At 38.1% G+C, this 19973-nt stretch overlaps 1 protein-coding gene and 1 non-coding gene across 2 annotated transcripts in view; both read left to right on the top strand.

The window, feature by feature from the left end:
• Positions 1 to 15074, top strand: part of LOC145355390 (guanine nucleotide-binding protein G(i) subunit alpha-1) — a 41718-nt gene extending 26644 nt beyond the window's left edge. The window contains exons 4-9 of the mRNA XM_080207417.1: positions 2955 to 3112; positions 4306 to 4434; positions 5439 to 5568; positions 8194 to 8347; positions 10514 to 10721; positions 13016 to 15074. Coding sequence (XP_080063543.1) covers positions 2955 to 3112; positions 4306 to 4434; positions 5439 to 5568; positions 8194 to 8347; positions 10514 to 10704 — 762 coding nt within the window. The 3' untranslated portion in view covers positions 10705 to 10721; positions 13016 to 15074. The remainder of the gene's footprint in view (positions 1 to 2954; positions 3113 to 4305; positions 4435 to 5438; positions 5569 to 8193; positions 8348 to 10513; positions 10722 to 13015) is intronic.
• A 723-nt stretch (positions 15075 to 15797) lies between these two features.
• LOC145355661 (U2 spliceosomal RNA) lies at positions 15798 to 15992 on the top strand. Its single transcript, XR_013889020.1, has one exon. It is a non-coding gene; the product is annotated as a U2 spliceosomal RNA (small nuclear RNA).
• The last annotated feature ends 3981 nt before the right edge of the window (positions 15993 to 19973 follow it).

Here is a 19973-nt window from a genome sequence, read left to right as displayed (position 1 = left end):
ACTTGGAAGGATTGAGGATAGGATTGGGTGAATACCTAACATGTCTGATTTTGGAGAAATGACATTTTTCTAATACATTTGCTGCTACGCCTTTTTTTTTCTAAATGTTTCCTTTTCTGATCAAAAGTTTTCTTGTTCCTTCTCTCAAATTTTGAACTTCATCCTCTGGATGAAGGATAGAGTTGATTACTTAATTGGCCCATGTGGGCTACCGCTTTGAATCATTAGCTGCCTTCTCACTGGCAAAACATTGTAATTTTCAAGCAACTGTGTAATCACAGATACTCCTGAACTATGGGCTGCATCCCAGTATAGAAGTGAGGTGGCTACGATAAAATCAGTAGCCTTCACATGTATTTCAAACGACAGTGTATGCACAAGTATTCCACCGAAGCTGTAGACTCATACCACCATGCAAGTGTGGTGGCTATTATGGAAGCAGCAGTCTTCACTTGAATTTCACAGTTTCTTCTTTAAATAGATGCTCAAGTGGAATTCAAAACTGGAACTTGTACCAGTATTAATTTATATATGTATTTGCATGTAATGCAGTGGCGCAATAAGTAACAAGGAAGCAGCACTTAATGTTCTAACATTATGTTTGGATTTGTTGAAAACAGTTGATTAGAATACTCATAGCTCAATTTAACATAACATTTTACAATTTTAAACAGTGTTGAATGACTGTCATTTGAGGGATAATAGCTCAGGTGTGATATTTTATCTTATCAAAGCATTTGATTGCAGATAATTGAAGTTTATGTGCATGGTAACAATGGCAATCTTGGTTTTCAATTAGCTGAAATCAGTTTTCATGTCACGCAAACCCTTCTTCCAACCAAACTTGTATTGACATCAATGGACAGCAGAAACAAAAACTGTTCTTTAATGAGGTCTTTAAAAACTACTTGTTCATCAATATCTTTGAGTCATTTTGCCTGACTCTTCTGTCATCTGTTGAGTGACCTGATTATTTCTCTCCCCTCTGTGAATTGCCTTGGGTTAGTTAGCTGCATTAAGAAAGGTGCTAACTTAGCAAAGTGCTTCTATCGTCCAAAGGGAACAGAGACACTTCTCTTGTTGCAGTGTACCTGGTGTTACTATGACAATATCTAACACACAGGATTTTTTAATTAGATGCACAATGAGATTGCTTGCATCTTAATGCAAGAGAACATATTGTATTACTAGCACAGGTGTTGCACAGTCACATTAATTGTAATTTATTTATAAATGATAGCAGGTAATTTGGTCAAATACAGTACAGGGGGTACGATTTCCATTTTTAGATGCAGTTGAGAAACTGTTCTAAATGAACTTGAAATTGTGCTGGCTAGTTTTTAATTTCTGATTAAAACTCATTGGATAATCATGTCATATCTTCCATGAGCTACTGCAATTGGCATCTTCAACATAATTGTTTTTTTTTCCCCATTTAAAATGTATTCCTTCTGATATCACATATTTTTATTAGTACAACTGAAAATGGTTTATCACCAAAAATAAACATTTCCTCCAGCTATGGGTAACCTGATTTCAAATCTCTTCTCTACGGAAGCTTAGTATCATTGGTGTGCACTTAGTCAGTTTAATAGTAAGTTTTTGGCACAATAAATCCTTTAAAATATGCTTGCTGATGGCTGTGCACATCAGTCAATGACTGCAACTGTATGAGGTGTCGTTAACCAACAGGACCTTGCAATTTCAACAAGACTGCCAATGGTAGTTTTGTTGGCAGACCCCATGCAACCATGTTGAATCTTAAACCAGAGTAAAAGATCAAGTGTACACAAATGCAAGAAGAAATAATGTATTTTTCAATTTTATTGACTTTTTTTCCTGTTCACTTCTGCTTTCACTTGTTTAATGGGGATAGGTGCGTATGGTTAGATATCTGGATGACCTTGTTGACCAGTGACTTGAGATGTGTCGAAGCAAATTGGCTCTTGGGCAACATGTGTTAATATACTTACCCTACTTTGCATTTAATTTTCCATTTCTGTTCTACACATACCATCTCCCTTTTAATTGTCCAATTAATGCATTTGAAATCGAGCCTGATTACACTCTGTTTTCTCAATACCTAATTCTTACTAATCCATCCTGATTTGGGGTCAAAATTTGGTATACTTTAAAACTTACTTGCACCCTGTTCAACCTTTAGAACAGTACAGTACAGCACAGCACAGCACAGGCCCTTCGGCCCTTGATGTTGTGCCGTGCTTTGTCTGAAACCAAGATCAAACTATCCCACTCCCTATCATTCTGGTGTGCTCCATGTGCCTATCCAATAACCGTTAGAAAGTTCCTGAAGTGTCCAACTCCACTATCACAGCAGGCAGTCCATTCCACACCCTGACCACTCTCTGAGTAAAGAACCTATCTTGGACATCTCTCCTATATCTCCCACCATGAACTTCATAGTTATGCCCCCTAGTAACAACTACATCTCCCCGAGGAAATAGTCTCTGAACCTCCATTCTATCGATCCCCCTCATCATCTTATAAACCTCTAAGTTGCCTCTCATCCTCCTCCGCTCTAAAGAGAAAAGCCCTAGCTCCCTCAACCTTTCCTCATAGGACCTACCCTCTAAACCAGGCAGCATTCTGGTAAATCTCCTTTGCACTCTCTGTAATGCTTCCACATCCTCCTTATGATGAGGTGACCAGAACTGCAGACAATATTCCAAATATGGTCTCATCAAGGTCCTGTACAGTTGCAGCGTAACCCCACGGCTCTTAAACCCAAACCCCCTGTTAATAAATGCTAGCACGCTATAGGCCTTCTTCACGGCTCTGTGCACTTGAGTGGCAACCTTCAGAGATTTGCGGATATGAACCCCAAGATCCTTCTGTTCTTCCACATTCCTCAGAAGTTTAGAAAAAGGGGATGTGGATGAGGGACATGTTTGGAATTCCTATTTAATTCACATAATACTAACCTTTTTCTTCAGGATGATGCTCGTCAGTTGTTTGTTTTGGCTGGTGCAGCAGAAGAAGGGTTTATGACTGTGGAGCTTGCTGGTGTAATCAAGAGACTCTGGAAGGATAGTGGTGTTCAAGCTTGCTTCAATAGGTCCAGAGAATATCAGCTGAATGACTCTTCTGCATAGTAAGTATTATGTGCTGTGGTGTTCAACATTGCAGAAAATATGAAAATGGCAATTGCTGCAGCAGTTGCCTAAAGATATTTTGATGGTAATGAAAATGCTAGCCTTAAGATAACAATTGAAAGCTATAGATGCTTTCTACTAAATGTGATTATTTTACAGTCTGTCATTGTAACAGTCCCATGGTGTGCAGTGATTTATGATGTGGAGATGCCAGCGTTGGACTGGGGTAAACACAGTAAGAAGTCTCTCAACACCAGGTTAAAATCCAACAGGTTTATTTGATAGTAAAACCATCAAGCTTTCGAGGTTTGCCCCTTTGTCAGGTTTCCACTCACCTGACGAAGGGGCAAACCCCGAAAGCTAGTGGGTTTATTATCAAATAAACCTGTTGGACTTTAACCTGATGTTGTGAAACTTCTTACTGTGCAGTGATTTACCCATAATTGTTCCTTGAAATCTTGATCAAGCTTTGGTCATTCCTCTTAATATCTCCCCCTTTTGGCTTGGTATTCATTCTTGTTTCTGCTTCTGAAATATCTGTGATGTTTTCCTACATAAATCCTACAATATAAATGCAGGTTGTTTTAGTATCCCGATTCACCCATTTTGACTTTGATGTATCACTTTTTAGGAATATATGGAACCCTATTGTAAGCGTGTCAAATTTGTTTCTTTGATGGCATTTCCAACCAGTTCACATTTGGGTTTTTGGTGATTGATTAAGGCATTTTCTTTGGGAACTGTTGACTAAACATTTCAGTGTAAAAGGGCAGAAGTGGGAGTTGCCACTTGAATTTATCTGAAAATATGATGGTGTATAATGGGCCTCAGTACTTCTGATGGGAATCTGACGGGTGATATCTAGTAACCACTAAGAATGTCTTCTTAAATGGCTACTGCGTGATGATTGCATCAAGCTCAACCCTGTTACCTAATTAAATGCCAACATTCATCATCTAGGTGGGCATGTACATTGTGCACAAAAGACCAGAGGGTAACTTGAAGGAGCACCCAAGCAAGCAGTCAGACCTTTGGGAGGGGAAGAAACGTTTTCGAACATTGAGTTTTCTATTTAAACTGAACATTAATGTTTTTCTAAAATTTTTAAAGGACTGTGGAAATTTGAGTAATTAAAAATATTTGAAAATTGTAACAGTATTTTGTGTCATTATTTCTAATTTTTATTCTTAAGTTATCTGAATGACTTGGACAGAGTAGCACAACCAAGTTACATTCCAACTCAACAAGATGTTCTAAGGACCAGAGTTAAAACAACGGGCATTGTGGAGACCCATTTCACATTTAAGGACCTTCATTTCAAGTAAGTACCATTATTCTTTAAATTCATTTATCTACTTTGCTGACCATTTTGCTTGCGTGATATACTGAAACTTCAAAATTAATAAACAAAAGGTAATGTCTGCTAATAATTCAAATAACGTGAAAAAGTTAAATTGAATAGTTAATAGTGAGCCAAGTGAAAGTTTAGTGTGTTTCTGTATTTAGAACAGATTAATTAGTGGATTTATAGTGTTTGCTGTGTTTTCTTGTACTGCTCTTGTATAAATAGTGCCATTTTTTTCTCACATTCGATTCAATGTTGTAACAGCCACTTGCATAGTTGGAAAAATTAATCAGTGGATACAATGTTTTGACAAGTGTATTTTCAGTTTTTGTTAATGCAGAATATACTGCAAAATGTTTTTGTTACTGGTTTTTGCTGGAATAAACTTGAATGATTCAAAAGAGGATAAAGGTGCTGTGAAATGCAATTTTGTAGAACAGGAGGTGAGAAACCATGAAAGAGATTTGAATAGTGCAGTGATTATCTCTTGGGATTAGAAAGTTGGCCTTTTTGAGCAATCCCCTGCAAAACAGACACTGCAAGAATTGTTTGAAATGCTTCACATTTTGATATAAGTCTTACATTTTGACTAACTGAAATGTCATAGCATCTCTGTGCCTAATCTAAAGCAATAGAGTTTGTTAAAGTGGAGAAAATATGAAAGCAACTATGAAATAGAAAAACAAGATCTCATGACGTCCTATTAATCAGCTGCCTTCACATTGCATTCTTATTGGTTTTGTAGCTAAAAGCCTAGTTGGCACAGCTTTGTGTTTAACGAGGGTTGACTTTGGACTTGTCTGTATTGTATTCAAGTGATGCAATTTCACTTGGCAGCTGGATAGATGGAAGTACTGATAGTGTGCTCCATTACTTGGAAAGTCTTGTTTGTGTTTTTACAAATATACCTGCTGTCATATCTTGGAATGACGCTTGAGCTTCCGAAAATGGAAAAACACTAAAATGCTGTTTTCTTTCAGAATGTTTGATGTGGGTGGCCAGCGGTCTGAGCGTAAAAAATGGATCCACTGCTTTGAAGGAGTAACTGCCATTATATTTTGTGTGGCACTCAGCGATTATGACCTTGTTCTTGCAGAGGATGAAGAAATGGTAAGTGAATTGATCGTATTTATCAGGATAAATATTCAAGAGAATCACTAATAGAATGTGATGTATACCCATGTTTTTCTTTCCATGTTTGTTCAACGTTAATTCACAGGTAGCTGTGCCATGCTCTCTTCATTGTTAAAGGCAGTTGGTGTTTCCCTGAATTTGGATAAAACCATACGCAGATCACATCTTGGGATAGCTCTTCCCCACTAGCACTATAGAATTCTGATCTTGGGTACATTGTTGCAGGATGGAGTTGGGGTGAGGCCACCCTGTTGGTAGTAATGGGGAGGAGGAGGAGATGAATGGAAAGTTGCAAGCAATTTGAGATGCTGTTGTATACCCCTAGCATTCAGGTCAAAACAGCATTAACAGAAGACGGGAAGCAGGATGATTAACATTTGCAAATCCAGACTTCTATTAACATTTTCTTTTTAGTAGCTCTTATTTCATCAAATATTTTACTTTTTGAAGTGGTATGTTTAAGATTTGAGATGAGTTTAAACTAAAGTATTTTCAACACAGAGTTACCTATGCTCACACTACTGTGCAAAAATTTTTCAGTTTAAAATCTGGTTTGAAGATTCTTGAGTGCAAGATAAGTTTACAGGATCTTAAAGAATATGTGAATTGCCATTAAATAATGCTGTTGATTTTGTATTCATATTATGGGCATAATATTTTGTAGACGCTGTCCACCTGTGACTCCACTTTCAAGGAGTTATGAACATGTACCCTTAGACTCTTTGTTCTGTAACTCTCCCCAATGCCCTACCATTAACTGAGTAAGTCCTGCCCTGGTTCAGTCTACCAAAATGCATCACCTTGTATTTACCTAAATTAAACTCCATCTGCCATTCGTCAGCCCACTGGCCCAATAGATCAAGATCCTGTTGCAATTGGAGATAGCTTTCTTCACTGTTCACTATGCCACCAAACTTGGTGTCATTTGCAAACTTACTAACCATTCCCCTATATTCTTATCCAAATAATTAATATTATTGACTTTGTGGCTCTTTCTCTGCAAATGACTTTGTGGCTGTTTCTCTGCAGCACAGCCAAAACTCAGATGTCTTCCTTATGTGCCCAAAGTTATACATAGTATTGTGATAAAATTGACATTGCATCTTGTTGTAATCTGCAGATATGATCTAGTGCAGTTCTACATTCTGAGTCAATGAATTCTTAACTGTTTTTAGAAAAACTTTAAGCAGGACTAGTGAGCAGTTACATTTGTGTAGGCTGTTTATGATTAAATATCGAGCATACATAACAAAATACATGTTAAGTTTAGTAAACTAATGGGAGCAATTTTGTTCATAGTTATATTTTTATTCTAACTTGGACCTTTTTATACTATGTTCACTAGGCTGATACTGGAGTTGAGGGGGTTGAACTATGAAGAGAGGCTGAATAGACTGGGATTGTACTCGCTGGAGTTTAGAAGGATGAGGGGGGGATCTTATTGAGACGTATAAGATGATGAAGTGGATGGATAGGGTAGAGGTGGAGAGGTTCTTCCCGCTCAAAGGACAGCAGGACTAGAGGGCACAGCCTCAAGATAAGGGGGGTGCAGTTTAGAACGGAGTTGAGGAGGAACTTCTTCACTCAAAGGGTGGTGAATCTCTGGAATTCTCTGCCCGTTGAAGTGGTGGTGGCTACCTCGCTAAATATATTTAAGACGCGGGTAGATAGGTTTTTGGTAGGCAAGGGGATTAAGGGTTATGGGGAGAAAGTGGGAAAATAGAACTGAGCCACTTCAGATCAGCCATGATCTTATTGAATGGCGGGGCAGGCTCAAGGGGCTAGATGGCCTACTCCTGCTCCTATTTCTTATGTTCTTAATAATATAAAAGTAAAATACGTCTTACACTTTGAGGATTCCAAATGCTGGGAATCTGAAATAAAACACAAAGTCAATAGGTCTGGTAGTTCTGATGGGTCACAGATCTGAATTAACTCAGTTGCACTCTCCACAAATGTCATCAAACCTGGCTATTTCCAGCATTTTCTGTTTTTATTTGGCCTCACTAATGTGTTGCAGCTTGATTGAAAACTCAATCGATCTATTTCATTGGTCTGATTATAGACTTGGGAAAACAGTGCTGGAGTATTACAGCCAATTTCAACACATTGGGTTGCAGGTTTAAAATGTTGGCAATTTTCCAGATCTCAGCTTCATTTTAATTGCTAAGTCATTCAAATTAAATTTCCTTGCTGTGAAGGAAGAATGAATTTTCATGGTCAAAACACTTTTCAAGATTTTTGCAGATTGCTTCACTTGAATTTCAGTTTGAAGCTTTGTCCCCGTTATTGGATAAGTACAGCATAATATTTTACATAAAATAAAATTCCATCTTCAGCAAATGGCGGGTGACCAGTTGCACTGATGTTGCTGTTGATAATTGAGAGAGGAATATTGATGAGATCACCGAGAAAATTTTGTGCTCTTTGGAAGGTGCAGTGTTGTCTTGTATATCCACCTGAGACTTGTTCAACATCTTATTCAAGAAACAGCATCTCTGAAAGTGCAGTGCTCCTTCTGTGTTGCATTGAATTTAGATTAGATTATTTACATAAATCCAGTTAATAGATTGTACTTATTAAAATTGTGTAATTCCACAGAACCGAATGCATGAGAGCATGAAGCTATTCGACAGCATTTGTAACAACAAATGGTTTACAGACACATCTATCATTCTATTCCTGAATAAGAAGGATCTCTTCGAAGAAAAGATTAAAAGAAGCCCCCTTACAATTTGCTATCCTGAATATGCAGGTAAAAATATGGTAAAGGTAGTATTTTAATTTTTTGCATGAAAACATTTCAAACTTTAATCTACATAGAATCATAGAAACCCTACAGTATAGAAAGGCCATTCGGTCCATCGAGTCCACACTGATCACAATCCCACCCAGGCCTTACCCCCACATCCCTACGTATTTTACCCACTAATCCCTCTAACCTACTCATCTCAGGACGCTAAGGGGCAATTTCAGCATAGCCAATCAACCTAACCCGCGCATCTTTGGACTGTGGGAGGAAAGCAGAGCACCTGGAGGAAACCCACGCAGACACGAGGAGAATGTGCAAACTTCACACAGACAGTGACCTGAGCTGGGAATCGAACCTAGGTCCCTGGAGCTGTGAAGCAACAGTGCTAACCATTGTTCTACCGTGCCACCCTTTGAACAAAATCTTAAATTAACCCTACCAGTTCTAGGAATGAGTTTAATAATCTGTTCTGACGATTTATGAGGACAGCTAGTGTGTGAACTTGGCAGCAGTTTTTGTGGTCTTAAAAGTTGTTCTGTGCATTGTAAGATTTACCTGGCTGATTGGGTGATGATTCTTTCTGTAGTGTCTAGAACGCCCTTTTTCACCAAACCTACTCCAGCTTACAAAGTGGGTTAATGAATGTATGGTGCCAAATAATTGCAATAAAGCTTTTAATCTTAAGTGAAGAAAAGTTAGGAAAGATCATATATTGGTCAAAAAATAGAGTACAAAATAGATGTAGGGGAAAAAAACTATGGGAGAAGAAAGTCAGCAAGTTGATTGTAACAATTTTGTTTAGGTATTAAATTATCTTATTCAAATTTAGGGGTAATACAGCAACTGTGAGGTGATGCATTTTGGGAGGACTAACAAAGCCAGGGAATACATGATGAATGGAAGAATGCCAGGAAGTACAGCGGGCTGAGGATGGACACCATCTTCAGGGAGCAAGGGCACATCATTGTGTGGAAAAATCTTCTTAAATTGCATGTCCAAATATCCCCGAAGGCAGCAGGACATGTGGATGAGGTAGTTGAGGAGGATACTTGCCTTTAGCTAAGGCATAGTATACAAGAACAGGGAGGTTATGATGGAGCTGTATGAAACACTCAGGCCACAACTGAAGTACTGTGTGCAGTTCTGGCTGCCACACTATAGGAAGGATGTGATTGTACTAGAAGGGGTGCAGAGGCAATTCACCAGGATATTGCTTGGGTTTGAGTGTTCTAGCAATGAAGAGAGGCTGGTTAGGCTGGGATTGATTTCCTTAAGCAGAGAAAGATGAGGGGGGACCTGATTAGGGTGCGCAAAATTTAGGGGGCGGGTTGATGGGAAGAAAGCTTTCCCCTCAGTAGAGGGGTCAATAACCAGGGGTCATACATTTAAGGAAAGGAGCTTCGAAAGAATGTGAGAAAAAAGTCTTTTCGCCCAGAGGCTGGTGAAAATCTGGAACTTATTCCCTGAAAGGGTGGTAGTGGTTGAAACCCCCAAAATTTAAGAAACGTTTAGATGAGCATTTTGAAATACCATAGCATGTAAAACTACAGGCCAAGTGCTGGAAAATGGAAATAGAATAGATAGATTCTTTATGGCTGGTGCAGTCATGATGGACTGAAGGGCTTCTTTCTGTGCTGTAAAATTCTGGCAGTATTATGGTCATCGCGATTAGTTTTCCAAGTGTTTGTATCCTTTGTTTAACTGATTGTTCCAAGGTATTGAAAGCAAGCAGTCTACATCTCTAATGTAATCCATGAAACGAATAAAGTGGAGAATTGTAGCTGCAGAACTCGACTGCCATGTTTTGCTGTGTTCTCCGAGGCTGAGCACCATCTTCAGAGAGCAAGAACAAATCATTGAGTGGAAAAACCTTTGTAAACTGCAGAACTCTCCAAATTACTACTTTGATACCTTTTCACTTGAATTTGTATTTATAGGTGTGACTTTATGAAAGGCTAATAATCTAACCTATTACACTATCAACACAATGTGAAAATTCCTGTGACTTGATTTTTTTAAAGATAAGTCGTAATATTCCATGGTAGTTATTTTGCAATTTCAAGGGAAGGTTGTGTACACAGTATAGATAAAAATGCTGAAGATTCTGACTGGAAATTCCGTGTTACAATAGTTAATTTATATTTAAACATTGACTTTTGCTTCATGCAGGATCAAACACCTATGAAGAGGCTGCAGCATATATACAATGTCAATTTGAAGATCTGAACAAACGAAAGGACACTAAGGAAATCTACACTCACTTCACATGTGCCACAGACACCAAAAATGTGCAGTTTGTGTTTGATGCAGTCACTGATGTCATTATAAAGAATAACTTAAAGGACTGTGGCCTATTTTAAAACTGTTGAAGGGATTGGTAAGTTACCTTAGTTTTTCCCTAAACTCATTACAGTAACTAGCCTTGATATAAAGATGCCAAATCAAACTTTCAACAGGTTCATTGTGTTGAAAATATTTATCATCTGTCAAAAGATAGATTTTTGAAGTGATTCAGTCACCAGGGAAAAACTTTCATAAAAATTATACACTTTAAGGAAGGAGCGACCTCTATTTGTATTTTCATTTAAAGGTATATTCATCTGTGTCACATTCACTGCCCTATTATTTGTTGGTTTACGACAATTGGCCTACTTCAGTCTTTTAAAATTCATATGCTTGATAGCTTTCTAACACACGTACACTATTTGTTCACAAGTCCCCAAAATAATCCTGGTGCAGCAGTTGTGGGCTCAGGTATGGTTGGATCCATCCAGAGCTTAGCTAAGAAGCTCAAAGGTGAGATCCCTGTTTCCCACGCCTTCTCTCTCTCTTGTCCGCCCTTGTTCACTTGCCTGCCCTCTTTTGTAACTATCTTGTTGCCATTATCTTTGTCTCCCTGAAGGCACAAACGAGATGATGAAAATCATATTTTCAGTTCATCATAAAAAGAATCATAGAAACCCTACAATACAGAAAGAGGCTATTCGGCCCATTGAGTCTACACCGACCACAATCCCACCCAGGCCCTACCCCCATATCCATACATATTTATTAACCCACTAATCCTCTAACCTATGCATCTAAGGTCAATTTAGCATGGCCAATCAACCTAACCCGCACATCTTTAGACTGTGGATGGAAATCAGAGTACCAGGAGGAAACCCACACAGACACAAGGAGAATGTGCAAACTCCACACAGTGACCCAAGCCAGGAATCAAATCCAGGTCCCTGGAGCTGTGAAGCAGCAGTGCTAACCACTGTACTACCATGCCACCCATTAGTTCTTCAAGGATCCAGCTTCTTTTAGTTTTGAGTTTGATTGCTGTCTTTTGTACTTTAGCCTTGTGCGTAATTAGCTATTTCTGTGTAACTAGCTCAAGATCAAATGTAACCCCACATTAATCCATTGCTAATGTACCCAGTACCCGCTTCCTACCTTGTGCCCACACTTTTGTCCTCAGCAGCTCTCAAATCCATAAAGCCAAACTTTGTCCAGCACTTAAGAGCTACTCCCTTCTCTGGGGTGTCCTTTAAACTCTTCTGATAAAACTAAGAATGTAGGGGAGGGTTAGGATTATAGGTCTTTTTAAAATATATTAATGAATTGGGTTTATGGGATATAATTTCAAAATTTGCAAATAACTCAGAATTTGGAAATGTAGTAAACAATAAAGAGGAAAGCAACAGGCTTCCAGAGTTCATGGATTGGTGAAATGAGCAATCAAATGGCAGATGAAATTTAATCCGGAGAAGTATGAAGTGTTAGATTTTGGTAGCATGGAGTGACGATATAAATGAATTGATACAATTTTAAATACACAGTTCTTACAAGAGGACATAGATTTAAGGTAATTAGCAAAAGAACCATGCATGATATAGGGAAAACGTGTATTGTGCAGCAAGCTCTGGTAATCTGGGCCACCCTGCCAGGAAGGGTAATGGAAGCATGTTCAATAATAACTTTCAAAAAGGAATTGGAGTTCTGGGAAGAAAGCAGTGAAGTAGGCCTAATTGGAAACTCTTAACAAAGAGCTGTTATAGTCACAATGGGCTGAATGGCTTCAAGGCTTGGCTTTTGCCTCCTTGTACCAACAGCCAACACTCATTTTGATGTAACTGTTGCCAGATTGTCTTGAGGCTTTTAAAACATGAACTGATATTCCTAAATTACTGTTTTATAATTTGTTTCCTCATTTACCTTTACTTTTGAGCCATGTGGTTACTAATGAGCCTGGCCATCAGTTAGATTTCAGATTTTTTAATAAAAATCAAAGCATATGTGCTTTATCTTCCCATTTTCTATAAATAAGCTGCTCCATTTTGCACAATTCAAAACGCCTTGGCAAGCAGTAGGATTTAGTTTCTTCATTCAGTGGTCTTTTCATATACTAACACTTGTTTTCTGCTGAGATTTATAAAACGCTTGTAAACTTAAAAAAATGCGTTATTATAAAAATCAGCATACTTGATATTTAAATATTCTCATGAATTAATGGCTTCATTATATCAATCATCGGAAATGCAGTCTTCAAAAATTGCAGTTATTGCAGTGTGATCTTTCCAATATACAACTTGTAAATGATTAGTTCCTATAAGGAGAATGCCTGCAGGATTTTGAATTGTTCTAAATGGAAGATATAAAAACAAAATGTCTCTTTTTTTTTTGCAGATTGAAAACTGTTCAGTCAACTTGAATCTACTTCTGAATATAAGGGAAGATATACTGAATGGACCAGTACTGTACAATTTACCAGTTGTGACAGCTTTATTTATGTTTGTCTTGTAAATTTTTTAAGTAATTAGGATAGTTGACATTGCGCATTTTTGTGTTTAATTTTGTATGTATGCCTGTAATTGTAGCTATGTTTATTGTAAAACATTTTTCTTTTTATTCCTATGCCTTCGCTCTCTCAAAGGGAGATGGTCCTTTAGCTTATCTAAGAAATGGCTAATTACACGACTTTTTTTTCCACCTTCGTTAATTCTGCATGCCTTTTTAATTGTATAAGATACTTTGCTTGGCAGAATGTAGAATCAGTACCTTAAGCTAATTGGTTTATCGTGGTCACCTTATTTTCTCACTGAGTGGAAGTACACTGCTATGCACGGCTCCATTTTGGAAGGGTTTTATCAATTAGCTCACTGCTCATTACAGCAGATTGAGTATTAACAGTCCTTGTTGTGCATTGCCTTAAAGGTAGTGCCAAACTTTTATACATTTTAAGCTGAAATAAAATGAGCTTTTGTTTGTAAATAGGAGTTAACATTTGTATATGTATTCTTTTGAAAGTATCCGTGAGCATTTACAGGGAGAGACGGGAAAGCAGTGTGATCAGACATATCACTGAATATAATTTGCAGTGGCTCAGGCAGTGTTGAAAATCTTCTGAGTATTTGAGCTCCAGTATATGTTTCACCACAAAAGTCTACTCAACTTAAGAAAGGAGAATAACCTTTCTTTTGTAACATAGAAACTTACAGTAACGATTTTGAGATCCCTGGTTAATACCAGAAATTAAGGTACGTTTTGGGTTTACATTGCTACAGAAGGCGGTTTGGGATTGTTTTTAAGCAGTGTTCTGCCTGCATATGGTTTCGGTCAAGTTTGTTGAAATCTACTTTAGATGCTTTCTGCTGTACAAGATACCACCTCATGGGCTATTTCTGACAACTGCATTTGGTGTATTAGAATTTAAATCTTTAACTTTTTTTCTGTACTTATTTGAAGATAAATTTTCAATGTCGACTGAGTTTTTCTGATATGCTTTTGTTTTGAATCTGCTCTCTATGTAGTCCCATATTGTGATGGCAAAAATATATCCACGAGATATCTGTGAAAGTTAACATTTAGTGAATTGTCTGTAGGTGCTTACCTAGTTCTGGAAAGTTTTCAGTGTAAACCAATTTCTTGTTGTTGTGCATACATTTGACCAACACATTTAACTCGTACTCAAAGTAGGTCAGAAATACATGCATTCTTTGTGTAACTGGACTGCAGTCACTACCAATATCATTTTATACTGTTAAAACTGTTGTAGAGGTTCTAAAGAATATTGCAACCTAAGAACAAGGACAAAGAAAATGAATTCTTGGAGCTATTTTGTGCATTTGAGTGACATTGGCCAAGCTTATTGGCTATATGTACTAACTATACAGATAAATTTATGTAAAGTTTATTTTTGTTTAATTGACCTACAGATATAAGTATGAAAACATTTACAGCCTTTACTGAGATTAAATGATGCAACAAAAAGGCATTCATAAACTTACTGAAACATTAATTCTTGTATGTTCGCCCAACAAATGTATGTATATTGCTGGTTAGATAATCCAAGTTGGTTGTTTGAAATAAATTTTCCTTTTTGCACTTACTGCAAAAGGTGATTGGGACTTGAATAACTAACATTGAAAAAGGATTACTTACAATTAGTCCAAGTACTTGTGCCTTTCTGGTGAACAATTTTTGTCAACCAGGTCTTATTTCATTAAATGTGTTCTGATAGAAGAAGCAGCTCGATCCACAAACTTGATCATAATTGGTACAAAAATAAGTGGTGGAATTTATTTGTGGGACCACCTTCTGTTAATTCTGAAAATGTAAGGAGTTTGACAAGGCAAAAAAAACTACTGACTCAAATATTGGTGATCATTACTACTGCTTTTTTGAACTTGGTCTGTACCATTATGGATGTCAGTATATGAGCTTAATAAAACTGAATTTTAACATGTCTAAAGTGGTTTTGTTTAAAAAAAAAATTAAGATTCAATATGTGTTTCCTAGTTGAACCTCAGTTTATTTTCAGTCACAGTGGGATTATAGCTCTAGTCTAATTTAACATGTCAAAAAAAGGGAAATATTAATAATTGTCATTTTTCCTGGTTATTGGGAGTGAGGTAGAATGAAGCTGTAAGGTGGTGGAAAGAGTTTGCAAAGTGGGAAGTGAAGGTAATCAGTGTGAGAAGCTCATGGATGCATTTATCACAAAGATAACAGACTGTTAGACGCCTCTGCTAAGCATGTTGATGTTCTGGCAGTATGATGTGCCAGGTTTACTCACCAACTACTTAATCCAGCTCCTTGCTTTTAAGAAGGTTGTCATGTTCGCCATCCAAGCAGTAATCCTAATCCCATGTGGTCACCATGTTCCCACAACTCTCTTGCCCATCGCACCCTCACCTTTCACCACCTAGCTGACGTTTTTGAATATTGACCTAGCTTCTGATTCAATCACTAATGTAGCACACTGACAGCCTCAATAATTAGCAGAAACCTTCTTCCTGCTCTCTGCCCTAACAATACTTACAGCTTGGAGCTATATTCTTTTGTTCTAGACAGCTCAAGCACTGGAAAGTCTTTCTATTTACCCTGATTCACCCTTCAAGATATTAAACTATTCTAACAAATCATATCTTGCCTTTACCTGTGCTAATAGAACCATAGAATCACTATGATCGCTTCTCAGCCTTTTGTCTAAGATCAAGTGCAGTTTCTGTTTTTCAGTTTAATATCTGATATATCCCCTATCTGATAGCCAAATATTAAATTGATTTTTGGGACAAGGAGGTGGAACAGAGGCTTGCTCCTTCCACTCGAAGCTTTCATACTGGTCTTCCAGAGCCTCCAGGCTCTCTCTTGTGTACCCACCCCTCTTTGGGGAAATCCTGAACTAAGATGACACCGGAGAGAAGAGACCCCAGTATACCCTCAAATTCTATTTCTTACCCAGTAAGTAGCCTCAAAACACGAGGTTAAAGTCCAACAGGTTTATTTGGTAGCACGAACTTTCGGAGTGCTGCTCCTTCATCAGGTGAATCTCACATGGGGCAGCACGGTGGCACAGTGGTTAGCACTGCTGCTTCATAGCTCCAGGGACGTGGTTCGATTCCTAGCTTGGGTCACTGTCTGTGTGGAGTTTGCACATTCTCCTCTTGTCTGCATGGGTTTTCTCCGGGTGCTCTGGTTTCCTCCCACAGTTAAAAGATGTGCAGGTTAGGTTGATTGGCCATGCTAAAAATTGCCGTTAGTGTCCTGAGATGTGTAGGTCAGAGGGATTAGTGGGTAAATATGTAGGGAAATGGGGGTATGGCCTGGGTGTGATTGTGGTCAGTGCAGACACAATGGGTCAAATGGCTTCTTTATGTGCTGTAGGGTTTCTATGATTCTATATAGACTTGGAAGACCGCTTTGTATGCACTTAAGTACATTTGGTGTGGATGCTTGCTGTTAGTCATGAGTCAGCTGTTGCAGAATATGTAGAAGAATGTAACAGTACAGTCCCTTTATGGCTCTCCTGCTCCCCACAGGCAGCCTGATTGACATGCTGGGGGCCTTTCAGGTGGGGTTGAAGCTATGAAGTACAAGTAGTATATTAGGGGTTGGGAGTGCAATCAGCGTTGGAAAGGGGGTTCAATAGCGACGAGGAGAAAAGCAGGCAGATCATTCTGGGGTGTAGGAGAGTACACTTGCATAGCTTATTGGGACTGGTGAAAGATCTTTCAGGCCCACCCACAAGCAATCCTATAAAACACTTGTCATATGAATTCAGTGCATCACGTAGCCTTTCCTGAGGCCTAGAAAACTGGTTAAAAATCAAATACCTATTCCTCATTTCAATATTTAAATGACCAACCCCATACCCTGTAAGCAAATTGATTGCTCATTCTATTCCAGACCCCATCTACGGGATTTTACAACCTCGCTGGGGTGAGACTCGCAAAATCCCACCTGAGGCTAATGGAGAATTCTGTTCTGCGAGACTTGCCTGCCCCAGATTGAAAATTCTGGCCAAGCTTGTGTTTTAACCTCTGATACAGCCCACTCTCCCCCTGCCAACTGTTCTTTGGGAGTTAGCATTCAGCGTATAATATTTGCTGCTTAGAGTCAACAAAATATGGGGATGGACTCTGGAAAGTCAAAAAAGAAGTGTTTATTAGTAAAATTATAAAGACTGAACAAGCAAAGTAATAAAAACTCCTAATTTTATTTGTCTGCAGCTGGAATACAATAAATTCAATTGGATGAGTTTCTAGTAACCCTGCAAATGCTCAACAGGCTTTGTTACCATATCAACTGTTTAAATAGAAAAAACTTAGATACAATTTACCTTGAGGTTCTCTACAAAATAGGGTATTCCTTCAAATGGTTGATTAACCATTGATGAGCTGGCACAAAAATATTCGCAAATAGCCAGCTCTTGAAAGTGATTCCATATTGTAGTCTACTTAAACCTGATCCCTGAATATCATCTGGCTAGTCATGATGTGGCGATGCCGGCATTGGACTGGGGTAAACACAGAAGTCTCACAACACCAGGCTAAAGTCTAATAAGTTTATTTGGTAGCAAACACCACTAGCTTTCGGGACTTTGTCCCTTTGCCAGGTGACTGGGGAGTTCTGATCACAAACAGCACATTAAGGCACACACTCAGTTTATGGAATACTGATTGAGCTCGTATTCTAGTGCATGCCTTTATATGCTCTGTTTGAACTCCCCACTCACCTAACGAAGGGGCAAAGCCCCAAAGGCTGGTGGCGTTTGCTACCAAATAAACCTGTTGGACTTCAACCTGGTGTTGTGAGACTTCTTACTGTATCATCCAGCTAAGCATAATGACGCTTGGAATTTCAGACTTAAAAGATTCATGCCTTCTCAGAATATTAATTTTTCTTCTGCAGCATCGCAACAGGTTAACTATTGCGTTGGTGTAGCTATTTCCAGATTGCTCATAACGTCTGCCTAAAACACTTTGACTCAACTTACTGATGTAGTGATCAACTAACAAGAGCTTAGGGAAAGGCCCTGTAACTAGAGCGGCAGAAAAGTTGTCAATTGCTCGCTAATTGCATAAAAAAAAAGAAAAACAAATACTTGACTAGCTATACCAGCAATTATGACTTTGATTCTCAGTGATTCATTTTGTGAGCGTGTGGTTGGGGTTCTGAGATCTTTGGGGATCAGGATCATGAATAACTAATAGCAGAACATGTACAGCATGCAATGTGTGTGTGCTGATACTACACATGAATTGTGTGCATTCCAGTAATTAATTTAAAAATTGCAAGATTGGATGGAATTCAAATTTGAGAAAATAGTATTTAATGAATTTTCATTAAAATAAATTGAGAAATTTGTGAAAATCAGTAAATACTCATTTTAACAAACTTTGCAGATTTACTGGTCCCTGCCTTTGTTTTTGGCAGCCTATCGATGATCAAAAATATCTAAACTTATTTTGAGTGTGGAACGAGCAAATATGATCACTACACATTTTCTGGATTGTAAGGTTTCGGATCACAATACAGATATAATCTACTTTAATCTTGCCCCAGGTTACGTGTAGAATTATTCTGCCTTTCCTTCCCGTTGAAAAAGATTTCCTTTAAAACTGGGATGTGCTGGTATCTCCACCTCATTGGTTTGCATAAAATCCAGCGTTCAGACTTACCCTGGCACAAACCTCCAAAGCAAAGCATGGCTACAAATATCAGAACCACAAGCCTCCGATTATAAACATTACTGAAAGATGATAAGGATACGAAAAACAATTTCATTGGTAAATGTATTTACATTGCAAAACCAGTTTCAACATTTTTTTACCTGCATTTTGGCTCAGCTGTAGGAAAAAAGATGGGCTGAAAGATTGTAAAATTCATACACAATTTGGTTTTTCATTTATCATGGGTAAATTTTCAAACCACTCATTGATTTATGATCAGGCCGAAGGGCCTGTTTCCATGTTGTAAAACTCTCTGACTCTATGATGGGTAGGTTTGTAACAGGTTTTCTTGCTTGTGTACGTTTAGTTGCTATTTAATAACGATACAACTTTAATTAAAAAATGAAATAAGTAGGACAAGAGTCTTATCGTACCATAATACAACCACATTTAAAGGCTTCGTGCTTCCTGTGTTAACATTTACGTTTAAGTAGCATTACCAGTATGGCTGAGCAATGCAATTCCACCCACGCAATCTTGCCCCAATATACCAGTTTTGAATGCCTCAGCTCTCATCAAGTATTCCTATAAATCTAACCTCTTCATATGCCACTGTTAATACAACTTCGTCCCTCCAGTAACTCCCCCAACCTAGTTAAGTGTAATGTAATGACACTGTGCATAATACTATGGCTGAACTATTAGTTGCATATTTAGGTCTTCAGTTTTGCTATGACCATGAAGCTTGCAGTATGTTGGAATCAATGGGTAAGTAGCAATGCGTGTATTCTTGTCTATTCCTAACCTTCCTGACAGCAAAGTTTGAAGCTAAAGGTCCATTCAAGTAAATGGGCAGAACATTGCAAGCTAATGAAAACAGGTAGAAATTGTAGAGTACAGTTTCCTCTGACTAATTATGAGCATACTCAATTGCTATGCCCGAAAATATACATTTTTAATAAAGTCTATTAAGCAGTTGCCTATTGCAGTGTTGTAGCTTTGATTCCAGTTAGCTAGAGTTGTGGTGGTGTATTATGTACATTTGTGGAACTAGATGTAATAAAAGTGCAATTTGGCTCAGGTGGGGATGGCCTCTGAGTAATAACACTGAGATATATAAGTGATGAAATTTGCTTATGGAAGGGAATAAAATGAAACAATCTTATTGTACTACTTGTCTGTGTGAAGAA

Source organism: Carcharhinus amblyrhynchos, chromosome 19, assembly GCF_965287045.1.
Source record: "Carcharhinus amblyrhynchos chromosome 19, sCarAmb.v2.hapA, whole genome shotgun sequence".
In the NCBI taxonomy this organism is placed as follows: Eukaryota; Metazoa; Chordata; class Chondrichthyes; order Carcharhiniformes; family Carcharhinidae; genus Carcharhinus; species Carcharhinus amblyrhynchos.
This window is presented reverse-complemented; position numbering and strand designations above follow the sequence as displayed.